Below are 13075 nucleotides of genomic sequence, written 5' to 3'. Positions count from 1 at the left end.
TTTGTTACGATGAAATGTTTTTGCTTCCTGATACCAATTTTGATTCCTTATTTGTGTACCGCTTCGACACCAGTGCGTTAAAACAAAAATCGATATTATTTTTCCCCCTCTGTGGATGTGACTGCTATCGTTTTAATGGACTCACTCTTTGTAAACCATGAACAGATAAATACAAGAACCTTCTCTGAATCATCTAGTGTGACTCCACCCGTCTCGATCGCCTCTGAGCATGTGCACCTCTCCACATACTGATACTGGCTTCTTGTGGACGAGCAGATGTCTCCTCGTCGTTTCCTCTTCGGGGTCCCGGAGAGGAAACGACGAGAGGGGGAAAGGACAGGAGACGCGGCTCCTCGTCTCAGCGATGGGTTCAGCTCTCGCTCCCTCGCGTTTCCTGAGACGTCACGGGGAAATTGTTTCCACTTGGTCCTGATGCTTTGTTCACGAGTCTATTAATAAGATGCAGGTGGGAGAGACTCGTTAACCCTTCATGCTGTCAGAGGCTGGTTTGGGATTTTTCGGGATGTTTCTCAACTGATTCAGTTCAAACTGTTGCTGTTGGGGATGAAGAGGTTTCTGTTGATCCAGCTGATGAACGACACGAAACTCCTCCAAAACACACAAACCACACATTGTTAAAACACACACACACACACACACACACACACACACAGGTTCAGGTCAGACCCGCTTTGACGGCGTTTTTTTTAATAACATTGACAATCTCTCTTAATAATATCATGCTCTATGTTAGTATCTGTGTTAGTATTACTGTTGTTGTTCTATTTTACTTCTTATATTTTAGTTCACATTTTGTACTTTATTTATTGCTGTTGTGTTCTATTTTGCTCTGGTGTCAGTATTATTTATTTGACACTTAATAAGTCTCATTCTATTGTTCATATATGTTTATCTTTGTATTCTTTTGTAATCTAACTCTGGCACAAGTATCTCGTATACTAGTGTAGTATAGTCGTCAATAACAAAGTATCTAGTGTAGCATTTTATTGGAAGAAAATGTACAACATACATACTAGAACATAAACCGTGATACGCACTTAACTGATATCAGAAGTGATGTAATCTGCCACGCCAACATAGACAGTTTTACCCAACATACATATGTGATTAACTGGCTCTTATTGGGGACAATAAAGTTTGTCTCATTGTCCAACAAAGTCTCTTTAGTGGAGGGATTTATTCACAAACTCTGTTTTCATTGCACTTTGTTGCATTTTGATTTTATCGACACCAACTTCTCCACCTCACCAAAAAACATTTTCGTCGACTTTTTTTTTGTGGCATCGTGTCCCCTCACCGGGTGAATCTTCTGTCCCCGTGTCCCCTCACCACGTGAAGCTTCTGTCCCTGTGTCCCCTCATCGCGTGAAGCTTCGGTCCTCGTGTCCCCTCACCGCGTGAAGCTTCGGTCCTCGTGTCCCCTCACCGCGTGAAGCTTCTGTCCCTGTGTCCCCTCATCGCGTGAAGCTTCGGTCCTCGTGTCCCCTCACCGCGTGAAGCTTCGGTCCTCGTGTAAACACTGGAGGACACGTGTGTGTTCGCAGCTTTATTTGTCCTGCTCTCCTCTTTGTTTTTCCTCCACCAGCGTCTCTGCTGTCGACGCTCGCTGTGACCTCCGGGGTTAAAGAAACCACCGTCAACACAAACTGTGGAGAGGTGGACGTCAAAGCTTCCATACGTTGCTTCATGCAGTGTGAAGTGTGAATAAGCCCGTCCCTGTGGTCCACGTCTTAGAGCAACGTCAAGAGTTCATTGAAATGTGCTGTTGTGTATTCACAGAGGACAGAATGAGGACGCTTTATTTTACAAGATCCATCATTTCAGAATCATTTCCAAGAAGAGAGAAATGTTTTTGTTTAATTGGCAAACATCCAGTTTATTGATTAAGAATGATTGATAGCCCTTTGCTGAACGTGCAAAAATGTGAGACTTTTCTACAGTAAAGTTTTCAATAATAAATGACGACGTAATGATTTGTAAGAAGCCTGAATTCATGCTTTGTCAGGTCTGTGAGCGAGACGACAAGCAAACAACTTTTAAAACGCTTGTTTTCTGAATGCAGCTTGGTTCAATCGGTGCTATGCTAAGCTAACACCGTAGCAGCTCCATCGACACTCAACATAACGTCATCTAGAAAAAAATAAATATATATACGGCTCAAATATTTCACCTCCCTGTGAACGACGCGTCTGTTTGAACTTTATTTTGAAGGCTCCAGTTTCTAATAGTTCGGAGGGAACTAGATATTTCCTTCACGGTGTGATCTTCTGATTGTTTCTTTTGAACGATTTCAGAAAATAATGACAATGTTCTTAATGTTTTTTAATATTCCAAACAACTGAATCCATTAAAATAGTTTCACATTAACTTTCTCTCAATCCAATAATCTTGTAAATATTGTTGGTGCACAGTTCAGTTTCATGAAGGTAAATAAGATTCTCCACCATTTAAAGTGCTGCGTTTACAGAGCGGAGCCACCATGATGAGAGGTAACTTTAATTGGGTTAGAAGTTAAATCATTTTGGTGTGAAATGTTTCCTTCACTTCGTCATCAACCTTCTGTGTTGAAGATAAATCCGGCGTTTCACTTCCTGTCCTCCGTCTGTCAGAAGCCCCTGTTAGACGGCACAGGAGACCCCTGCCATGAATAGCCCTGAAATGTAATCGTGTGAAACCAGAGCCTCCTCGTCTCCTCGCCTCCTCGTCTCCTCCGGTCCTTGTTTCTGCTCCTTATCTCTGCCGGCCCGTGGACGTCCGTCACTCGGCCTCTGTTAGCATCGCTGCAGCTCCTGTGAGGGCCGATAACACAGCCGGACGGGTTTCCATCCAACACGGTTACACGGCAGTTTGTGAAATGGTCAGGAAATGTAAATCTATCTATCTGTCATTTATCTGTAAACTATTTGTGACGGTCAGATACATTCAGAGGTACATGACCAAGAACCACGACCGCTTAGTGAGATTCAGGAAAAGATGGTCGTGTTAAAATAACGACAAGTTACAAGAGACATAAATCAAGTTGGACGTCTGGTTTCACACGGAGAACAAACAGGAACACACAGACAGAGACAGACAGACAGACAGACAGACAGACAGAAACAGACAGAGACAGACAGAGAGACAGAGAGACAGACAGACAGACAGACAGAGAGAGACAGAGACAGACAGAGACAGAGACAGAGACAGACAGACAGACGGACAGAGAGAGAGAGAGAGAGAGACAGACAGACAGACAGACAGAGACAGAGAGAGACAGAGACAGACAGACAGACAGAGAGAGAGAAAGAGAGAGAGACAGACAGAGACAGAGAGAGACAGACAGAGACAGACAGACAGACAGACAGACAGACAGACAGAGAGAGACAGACAGAGACAGAGACAGACAGACGGACAGACAGAGACAGAGAGAGAGAGAGAGAGAAAGAGAGGGAGAGAGAGACAGACAGAGAGAGACAGACAGACAGAGAGAAGAGAGAGAGAGAGAGAGAGAGAGAGACAGACAGACAGAGAGACGGACAGACAGACAGACAGACAGACAGACAGACAGAAGAGGGAAAGACATTTTTTTAAATTATTTAAAAACCTTTATTTAAAAAACCACATGAAAGAACAAAACATTGTCCTCATGAGAATAAATAGAACAAATGAACAAACAGTGACTCTTAAACGTTACTTTATTGCATCCTTATAGCACCATGTTTCAATAAAATCATCCATGTTGGTCATACCTTTAACAAAAGCATGAAGACAAAGCATGAAGTGCTTCCTGTCCTCCACTCTTTTGTTTCGGTCTCTCCAACAACGAGGTTGAGCAGCTGCCACTTTGAGGCGTTGAATCAGCATTTCAACAACAACTGTACTCATATTTGACAGACAAAATCAAAGCAAGCGAAGCAAAACAACAACAGAGAGCCCAACAAAAGATTAAGCACTGATAAATCAGGACAATAGATGAAACAATAAAACCAATCGATACGATAACAACAAGCATAATAGTAGTGAATCTTGAGAATCTCTAGTCTGAGTTTAACCTCCAGGATCACCGTCGGTTTCCTCTCTCACAGTTTCAGTCGCTACGAGAGTCGGGCTCCTTGCTTCAGAAATGACCCTGAAATAAAAGAAAAGGAAGCAGACAGACATTTATGTAATGTGCTTTATGTCTCCTCCTGGCCACTGTAGATTATCCTCTGTGTGTGTGTGTGTGTGTGTGTGTGTGTGTGTGTGTGTGTGTGTGTGTCTCTGTGTGTGTGTGTGTGTGTGTGTGTGTGTGTGTGTGTGTGTGTGTGTGTCTCTGTGTGTGTGTGTGTGTGTGTGTGTGTGTGTGTGTGTGTGTGTGTGTCTCTGTGTGTGTGTGTGTGTGTGTGTGTGTGTGTGTGTATGTGTGTGTGTGTGTGTGTGTGTGTGTGTGTGTGTGTGTGTGTGTGTGTGTCCTGACGGTGTGCGTCGGAGGAGCTCGGACAATGTAATGAGATTTGTCAGCCTTTTTTTTTCTAATGTTTGATTTATAAGCCGATTTTTCTAAACACCAGGATGAGGTGATCCTGGTTGCTAGGCAACAGGTTTTCCGGGACCAAAACAGAACTGCCACGGGTCTGTTTGGTTTTTAAAGCAAGTACCGTGAAACAGACGCAGCAGGGAGCAACAGGTTCCACAGATGTTGTGAAAAAGAAACCAGCGTCCAGAAGGCTTTCTAGGACACGGCCTAACTGTTGGTTTAGTTGTCTAAACCTAACTGTTGGTTCAGTTGACTAAACCTAACTGTTGGTTTAGTTGTCTAAACCTAACTGTTGGTTCAGTTGACTAAACCTAACTGTTGGTTTAGTTGTCTAAACCTAACTGTTGGTTCAGTTGACTAAACCTAACTGTTGGTATAGTTGTCTAAACCTAACTGTTGGTTTAGTTGTCTAAACCTAACTGTTGGTTTAGTTGTCTAAACCTAACTGTTGGTTCAGTTGACTAAACCTAACTGTTGGTTTAGTTGTCTAAACCTAACTGTTGGTTTAGTTGTCTAAACATAACTGTTGGTTTAGTTGACTAAACCTAACTGTTGGTTCTGTTGTCTAAACCTAACTGTTGGTTTAGTTGACTAAACCTAACTGTTGGTTCTGTTGTCTAAACCTAACTGTTGGTTTAGTTGTCTAAACATAACTGTTGGTTTAGTTGACTAAACCTAACTGTTGGTTCTGTTGTCTAAACCTAACTGTTGGTTTAGTTGTCTAAACATAACTGTTGGTTTAGTTAAATAAACATAACTGTTGGTTTAGTTGACTAAACCTAACTGTTGGTTCTGTTGTCTAAACCTAACTGTTGGTTTAGTTGACTAAACCTAACTGTTGGTTTAGTTGTTTAAACCTAACTGTTGGTTTAGTTGACTAAACCTAACTGTTGGTTTAGTTGTTTAAACCTAACTGTTGGTTTAGTTTACTAAACCTAACTGTTGGTTTAGTTGTTTAAACCTAACTGTTGGTTTAGTTGACTAAACCTAATTTTAAGTCAGAGTTGACAAGATTCAAGATGTTTATTGTCACTCCGGTTAAAAGTACAATCGTGTAAAAATACTTTTGCTGGGATAAAAGAAAGAAAAAAGAAATGGTAAATATGAAAAGACATGTAAAATATATATATACATATATATGTATATATATATACATATATATGTATATACATATATGTATATATATGTATATATATATATATATAACAATAAATATAAGAAGCAATAAAGATATCATATAAGAAAATACAAAACAAACAAAAATTAAAGATGTTTGTATACATGATCACACACACTGTCTTGCAGTATTGCAAATATAGTATTGAAATGCATATTAATACTTAATAGAGGCTGATAAAAGTAGGGAGGATGAAAGAGAAGGAAAAGGAGATAAGGAGGCGGAGCAATAAGACTTCACCAGACATAACATCCATGACAGACAGAGGAAGAGATCAGATTACATCTCGCTCTGCTTCCACTCCATTAACTAATGGACAGCCACTGCACAGCAGCTCTGTAATGAATGAGTGAGTGTTACAGCAGTTCTGTAATGAATGAGTGAGTGTTACAGCAGTTCTGTAATGAATGAGTGAGTGTTACAGCAGCTCTGTAATGAATGAGTGAGTGTTACAGCAGTTCTGTAATGAATGAGTGAGTGTTACAGCAGTTCTGTAATGAATGAGTGAATGAACTCACAGCAGCTCTGTAATGAATGAATGAATGAACGTTACAGCAGCTCTGTAGTGAATAATGAATGAATGAATGAATGAATGAACGTCACAGCAGTTCTGTAATGAATGAATGAATGAATGAACGTTACAGCAGTTCTGTAATGAATGAATGAATGAACGTTACAGCAGCTCTGTAATGAATGAATGAATGAACGTTACAGCAGCTCTGTAATGAATGAATGAATGAACGTTACAGCAGCTCTGTAATGAATGAATGAATGAACGTTACAGCAGCTCTGTAATGAATGAATGATACAGCAGCTCTGTAATGAATGAATGAATGAATGTTACAGCAGCTCTGTAATGAATGAATAAATGTTATAGCAGCTCTGTAATGAATTAATGAGTGAACGTTACAGCAGCTCTGTAATGAATGAATGAATGAACGTCACAGCAGCTCTGTAATGAATGAATGAATGAACGTCACAGCAGTTCTGTAATGAATGAATGAATGAACGTTACAGCAGCTCTGTAATGAATGAATGAATGAACGTTACAGCAGTTCTGTAATGAATGAATAAATGAATGTTACAGCAGCAGATTTCTCTCTCTCTGTTCACTGGTGAAAGCAGAAGTCAAAGATTCAGATGAATGATTTATATTTTCTGTTGTAAATATCAACCTTCACTCGTCTTTTGTTTGTTCACCACACACACACACACACACACACATTAATGTGAATTTTATGTGTTACTGGAAAGTGACGCATCACTTTCCAGTAACACATAAAATTCACAGGTCAATGATAAGGGCATCCCATAGTTCAGTGTGTGTGTGTGTGTGTGTGTGTGTGTGTGTGTGTGTGTGTGTGTGTGTGTGTGTGTGTGTGTGTGCTCGTCTTTAAATGTCATTCTGAGACATAAACACCCCTGACTGCCGCTCCTCACCTCATCATCTGACCCCGCCCCCTCCTGACATCACCGTTTACACATCATGAGAACAAAAGCAGCTCATACGTTATGAATTTATTTCATGTTATCATCTAGTCTTCTCGTCTTTTATGCGTCTCTCCGATCGTTTCACATGATTATAAACGTCCTCAATGTGTCCCAGTCTGTTTGCTATTTATGTCAGCTGACAGGAAGTAAACACAGTCATGCAAGAAAAAGTTCAACAATGAAATGCAGTCTTCATCCTACACACATGGACATGTGTGAATACAATAAAATAAATAAAAAGAGAAATAAAATAGAACAAGGAGACACTGAAGGAAGACACTAAATAAAAAGACTACAATATTTACAAAGAAGAAAACATACGTTTACGTATATATTTACAGTATAGATGGTTTTCACTGGGTAATGGCAAAATGAAAATACAATACATGTTGTCTCCTTTGTCTTCTTCAAGCTTCAAATTAAGCAGACTGATTGATTCATTTGTTTAGTGATGCTTTCAAATCCAAATATGATATTCTGCAGAACACAGCTGATGTGTCTTAAACACATATGTATTCATATTTACATAATAATTAGAGTTTACTGCATTGTTTGACCTGAGGAGTTAATATTTTAAGCTTAATCCAATGTGAGAAGAACTCATGAATCAAATGTTTCTAATGTTATTGCTTATTATTTTCAAACCTTGTGGGTTGTTAAACGTATTTTTCCCTCCGTACATTGACATGTGTTGGTCGCAGTCAGCTTCCATAGATTTTAAAATACAGTTATATATATATATATTTTAAACACATATGTATTCATATTGATATAATATTTTAGTTACATACAGTTGTGGTCAAAAGTTTACATACACTTGTAAAGAACATAATGTCATGGCTCTCTTGAGTTTCCAGTTATTTCTACAACTCTGATTTTTCTCTGATAGAGTGATTGGAACAGATACTTCTTTGTCACAAAAAACATTCATGAAGTTTGGTTCTTTCATGACTTTATTATGGGTTAACAGAAAAAGTGATCAAATCTGCTGGGTCAAAAATATACATACAGCAGTGCTAATATTTGGTTACATGTCCCTTGGCCATTTTCACTTCAATTAGGCGCTTTTGGTAGCCATCCACAAGCTTCTGGCAAGCTTCTCGCTGAATCTTTGACCACTCCTCTTGACAGAATTGGTGCAGTTCAGTTAAATTTGATGGCTTTCTGACATGGACTTGTTTCTTCAGCATTGTCCACATGTTCTCAATGGGATTTAAGTCAGGACTTTGGGAAGGCCATTCTAAAACCCTAATTCTAGCCTGATTTAGCCATTCCATTACCACTTTTGATGTGTGTTTGGGGTCATTGTCCTGTTGGAACACCCAACTGCGCCCAAGACCCAACCTTCGGGCTGATGATTTTAGGTTATCTTGAAGAATTTGAAGGTAATCCTCCTTCTTCATTATCCCATTTACTCTCTGTAAAGCACCAGTTCCATTGGCAGCAAAACAGCCCCACAGCATAATACTACCACCACCGTGCTTGACGGTAGGCATGGTGTTCTTGGGGTTAAAGGCCTCAACTTTTCTCCTCCAAACATATTGCTGGGCATTGTGGCCAAACAGCTCGATTTTTGTTTCGTCTGACCACAGAACTTTCCTCCAGAAGGTCTTATCTTTGTCCACGTGATCAGCAGCAAACTTCAGTCGAGCCTTAAGGTGCCGCTTTTGGAGCGAGGGCTTCCTTCTTGCACGGCAGCCTCTCAGTCCATGGAGATGCAAAACACGCTTGACTGTGGACACTGACACCTGTGTTCCAGCAGCTTCTAATTCTTGGCAGATCTGCTTTTTGGTGGTTCTCGGTTGACTCTTCACCCTCCTGACCAATTTTCTCTCAGCAGCAGGTGATAGCTTGCGTTTTCTTCCTGATCGTGACAGTGACAAAACAGTGCCATGCACTTTATACTTACAAACAATTGTTTGCACTGTTGCTCTTGGGACCTGCAGCTGCTTTGAAATGGCTCCAAGTGACTTTCCTGACTTGTTCAAGTCAACGATTCGCTTTTTCAGATCCATGCTGAGTTCCTTTGACTTTCCCATTGTAGCGTTTGTGGGCGTTTGTATCCAATGAGCCCTATTTAAATGGCCTCAGAGAAGTCACCAGCTGTAGTCACTCATAATCACTCACAAGAAGTTAAGAGGCCATGCTATGAAGCTCATTTCATTGACACAACTTTCTAAGTCACCAAAATTGCTAATTCATGTTGCTGTATGTATATTTTTGACCCAGCAGATTTTGTCACTTTTTCTGTTAACCCATAATAAAGTCATGAAAGAACCAAACTTCATGAATGTTTTTTGTGACAAAGAAGTATCTGTTCCAATCACTCTATCAGAGAAAAATCAGAGTTGTAGAAATAACTGGAAACTCAAGAGAGCCATGACATTATGTTCTTTACAAGTGTATGTAAACTTTTGACCACAACTGTATATTCCATCTCTATTGTGTTGTTGGTCCTTGATTTAGTTCCTGAAACGAGATTCAAAATGTGATCTTTTATTGCCAAAAAGAAATAAGAACAATTATTACATCTTATACTCTAACTTCAGCTTCACTGGCGGAATAACAATAATACAAAATAATAGAACCAAAGAATAAAAACGCAATAAAAACACCAAATAAATATACAAAACCAGCATTTCCATAGAGATGCTATCAGCGCCATAAAACAGCTATTGTGTGTATCATTGTGTGCATTTATCTTCAGTTAATGACATTGTTTGATTGTATTGCATATATGATTGTTTAAAAATATAATATTTCTTTAAAGTCGAGTTGGTTGTTGTGTTTAACATGCAACGACAAGAAAGCATCTGATCATCAATACGCAGTTATTAAACATACGTCCACACATTAAACATGTGGACCAATCACTGCCTGCTCTCTCCTGAGCTCTACTTGCCTTGTTTCCATGGAGACGAGTTGTCGAATTGTCTGCCCCCCCCCACCAAATTGACTGTAATTAACCTCTTATGACTATTTAGATTTCTTCCATCTACAAGTCATCAGAGGTGCAGTGGACCCCCATCAACCTCCTCTCTGTCTGTCCTCTCTTTGTTCTGTTGTGACCCTCTGATCCTCTGAAGACACATTCAGTATTCAGATCCTTTACTGCAGTAAATGTACTAATACCACGGAGTAAAAGTACTCTGTTACAGTAAAATTTCACTGTAGTTAAAGTTTTCAATCCGTATTATGACTAATGCATGCATGTTGAAGCAGGATGTTCCTCTCGTATGATCATTTCCATCACTGTTCTGAAGTTGCATGAGACACAGATGGGGTCGGACTCAACAGCACTTTGTTCTCAACCTTCAGTCCAGATTATAAATGTCCTCACTGTGCAGCTGCGTCTGCCTCAGAACAGTTCAGTCATTGAATTACTGTCACAGCTGCAGACTCAAACACTGTCAGAGAAAATAATGATTTCTGAAAATCAATCTCATCCGCTAACTCATATTCGTGTGTGTGTGTGTGTGTGTGTGTGTGTGTGTGTGTGTGTGTGTTAATATTGGTTATTTTTATTGGAAGCTGCTCCCAAATTCATTTGGATCTTTATTGCTACTTGTCTCTTCCTCTCTGTCTCTTTTGATGTTATTGATGCTTCATTTCCATGCACAGAATGATGGTGAACTACGCTGCACATTGATTCATATTCTAAGCTGATATTTTGTTACTCTGAATTTGCAGTTTGTGTCTCATACACAGACTTTTGTTGTGTAATTAAATCAGAGAGAACGACATCATCACGACGTCTCAAAACCAACGAGCGTCATCGAGTAGAACACCATCGACCCCTGACTAAGTGACTGATATTTTATGGATATTACGATATCTTACAATATCAATATCTACGATATCTTTACAATAAATCACCTCTGGCCAAATCAATCACACAACTATAACACTGTTACACTGTTGTTGTTGTTGTTGTTGTTGTTGTGTGTTTGGTTTAATCTTGCACTGTTGTTTAGTTAGTTAATGTAATATTATTCTATTTTATTGTATATATTGTGCATTTCTATATTTAATACTTTTACTTTTTTATTTGTATTGCTTTGCTTTAAATTTCCCCTGTATCTATAATTGCTATCTATCTGTCTCTATATTTCATATTATATTCAATGCATACAGTACACAATAATAACACAGTACAACTGATAAACTGTACAATTTTTCCAAAATAGTGAAAGCAATAATTGCAGGACGTTTGTGTAAAACAAGTGATTTGAATGAATGTTGAGCAGATTATTTCAGTTGATGTCTGTGTCCAAAGAACAACTTACATTTCATAAGTAATAGTGCAATCCATTTATATGGAAACAAAACATTTTATTATAGTTCTGGTCAACTAGTCTGTAACAATCTATAATACACATTCTACATAATCTATAAACAGTTTCATTATATTATAAAAATAATAAAATGAATAATTTCTTAGATATTCAATGATGATTGTTGTGTAATATGAATGTTAATATCGTCCAATGCCATGTCTCTTTTTGAGGAGTTGATAACATTACACAGGTTGTCCTGAGACACAGTGTGTATTGGTTATATATGATATTATATTTATAATGTATATCTGTGTCATTCTTGTCCCTCAGGTGTGACGGGACTCGTCCACCTGGACGAGAACGGAGACAGAGAGACGGACTTCGCTCTGTGGGACATGATCGACACCAACACCAGCACGTTCCAGGTGAACAGTGATACTTGTTTTTAGGATTATTTATGTAAACGCTAGTGGACATCTGTCAACTTTAAGGCATTAGAGCACAGAGCTCTTTGTATTGATATGGATTGATATGAATCTGATTCATATGATTGCAATCTCTGTAATTGTCTTCCAGGAATTACTGCAATGCAATGCCGTTAGTTTAACCTGTGTTACTATTACTGAGGCGCAGGACACCTGTTTTATTACCCACTTAATCTCATCTTAATGGGGTGTTTGTTGAAGAAGTCTGAAAAAGAAGAAACGTCTCTATAAAATGGTGAAACCACAAAATATCCTCAGGCTTCAGTGGAGAGGTTGAAAGATCTAGTTGGTCCTCGACCAACACTTCACACCTCCATCACAGCTGTCCACCTTCTCTTTTCATTAGCCCCCCATTCATTAGTCATTCTTTTTGTCTCAGTGTGATGGTTGGGTCTGTCCTGTCTCGTCTCTGGAATCCTGTGAATCCTCAAGTCCACACTTCAGACGTGTGGACTTGAGGATTCACAGGATTCCAGCTGGTTAAAGTCAGCCATATTACTGCTGGACGGACTGGTGAAACATTTGACCAGGGACCCAAAGTACACAGTGCTTCTTTTTTTTTAAAGAGTCACAAACCAAAAAGATATGATAAGAAAACCTTTATTGTCAGTTTACAAGAACAGTTTAACCAAAAATAACACAAAAAGCATCTTCCATGTCCAGCAACCATTAAAAACAGATCGGAAACCATTGGTTTAATATGTAGAAATCTATTGTATTCTATTAAGTTTTTATTTGTCATTGTACGACAGGGTTGCTCAACGAAATTTAGATTGTACTCCCAGCTTGCTATATAGGAAAGAAAACAAAAATGATGTTAAATTAAATGAAACATATAATTATTGGGTATCGTAATCTGAAAAATAACTAAAACTGTAGTGCAGTAAAAGTGGCGTCGACTGACATCGCAAGACCAAATCACGAATGCGAGCTAGTCCGCCTGGTGTAGAAGGCCAATCACAGCACAGTAATACCAGCCAATCAACACATTAGGGGCGGGACTTTGCCTGAGTGATGGATAACACACGTTTGTTTTCAAGAAAAGAGATTTACGCACAGTTCTTCTTTTTAAGCATAACTATACCGTCCAGTTCCTTCATGACTGACTCATAGAGGCTTCAACAGGAAGT

The 13075-nt window shown here is 39.1% G+C and overlaps 1 protein-coding gene across 3 annotated transcripts in view; it reads left to right on the top strand.

Moving 5' to 3' along the window:
* npr1b (natriuretic peptide receptor 1b) overlaps nt 1–13075 on the top strand; it is a 59836-nt gene that overhangs the window by 30990 nt on the left and 15771 nt on the right. For all 3 annotated transcript variants that reach the window (XR_011105024.1, XM_068729930.1, XM_068729929.1), the window contains exon 6: nt 11791–11885. Coding sequence is in view for 2 of the 3 variants with exons in the window: in XM_068729930.1 (XP_068586031.1) it covers nt 11791–11885 (95 nt within the window). In the remaining variant the exon portion in view is untranslated. The remainder of the gene's footprint in view (nt 1–11790; nt 11886–13075) is intronic.

The sequence above is a fragment of the Cebidichthys violaceus genome, unplaced genomic scaffold (genome assembly GCF_023349555.1).
Source record: "Cebidichthys violaceus isolate CVI_PGR_0920_01 unplaced genomic scaffold, fCebVio1.0.p SCAF_48, whole genome shotgun sequence".
Taxonomy (NCBI): Eukaryota; Metazoa; Chordata; class Actinopteri; order Perciformes; family Stichaeidae; genus Cebidichthys; species Cebidichthys violaceus.
Note: the sequence above shows the minus strand (reverse complement) of the source record. Positions and strands in the feature narration are given on the sequence as shown.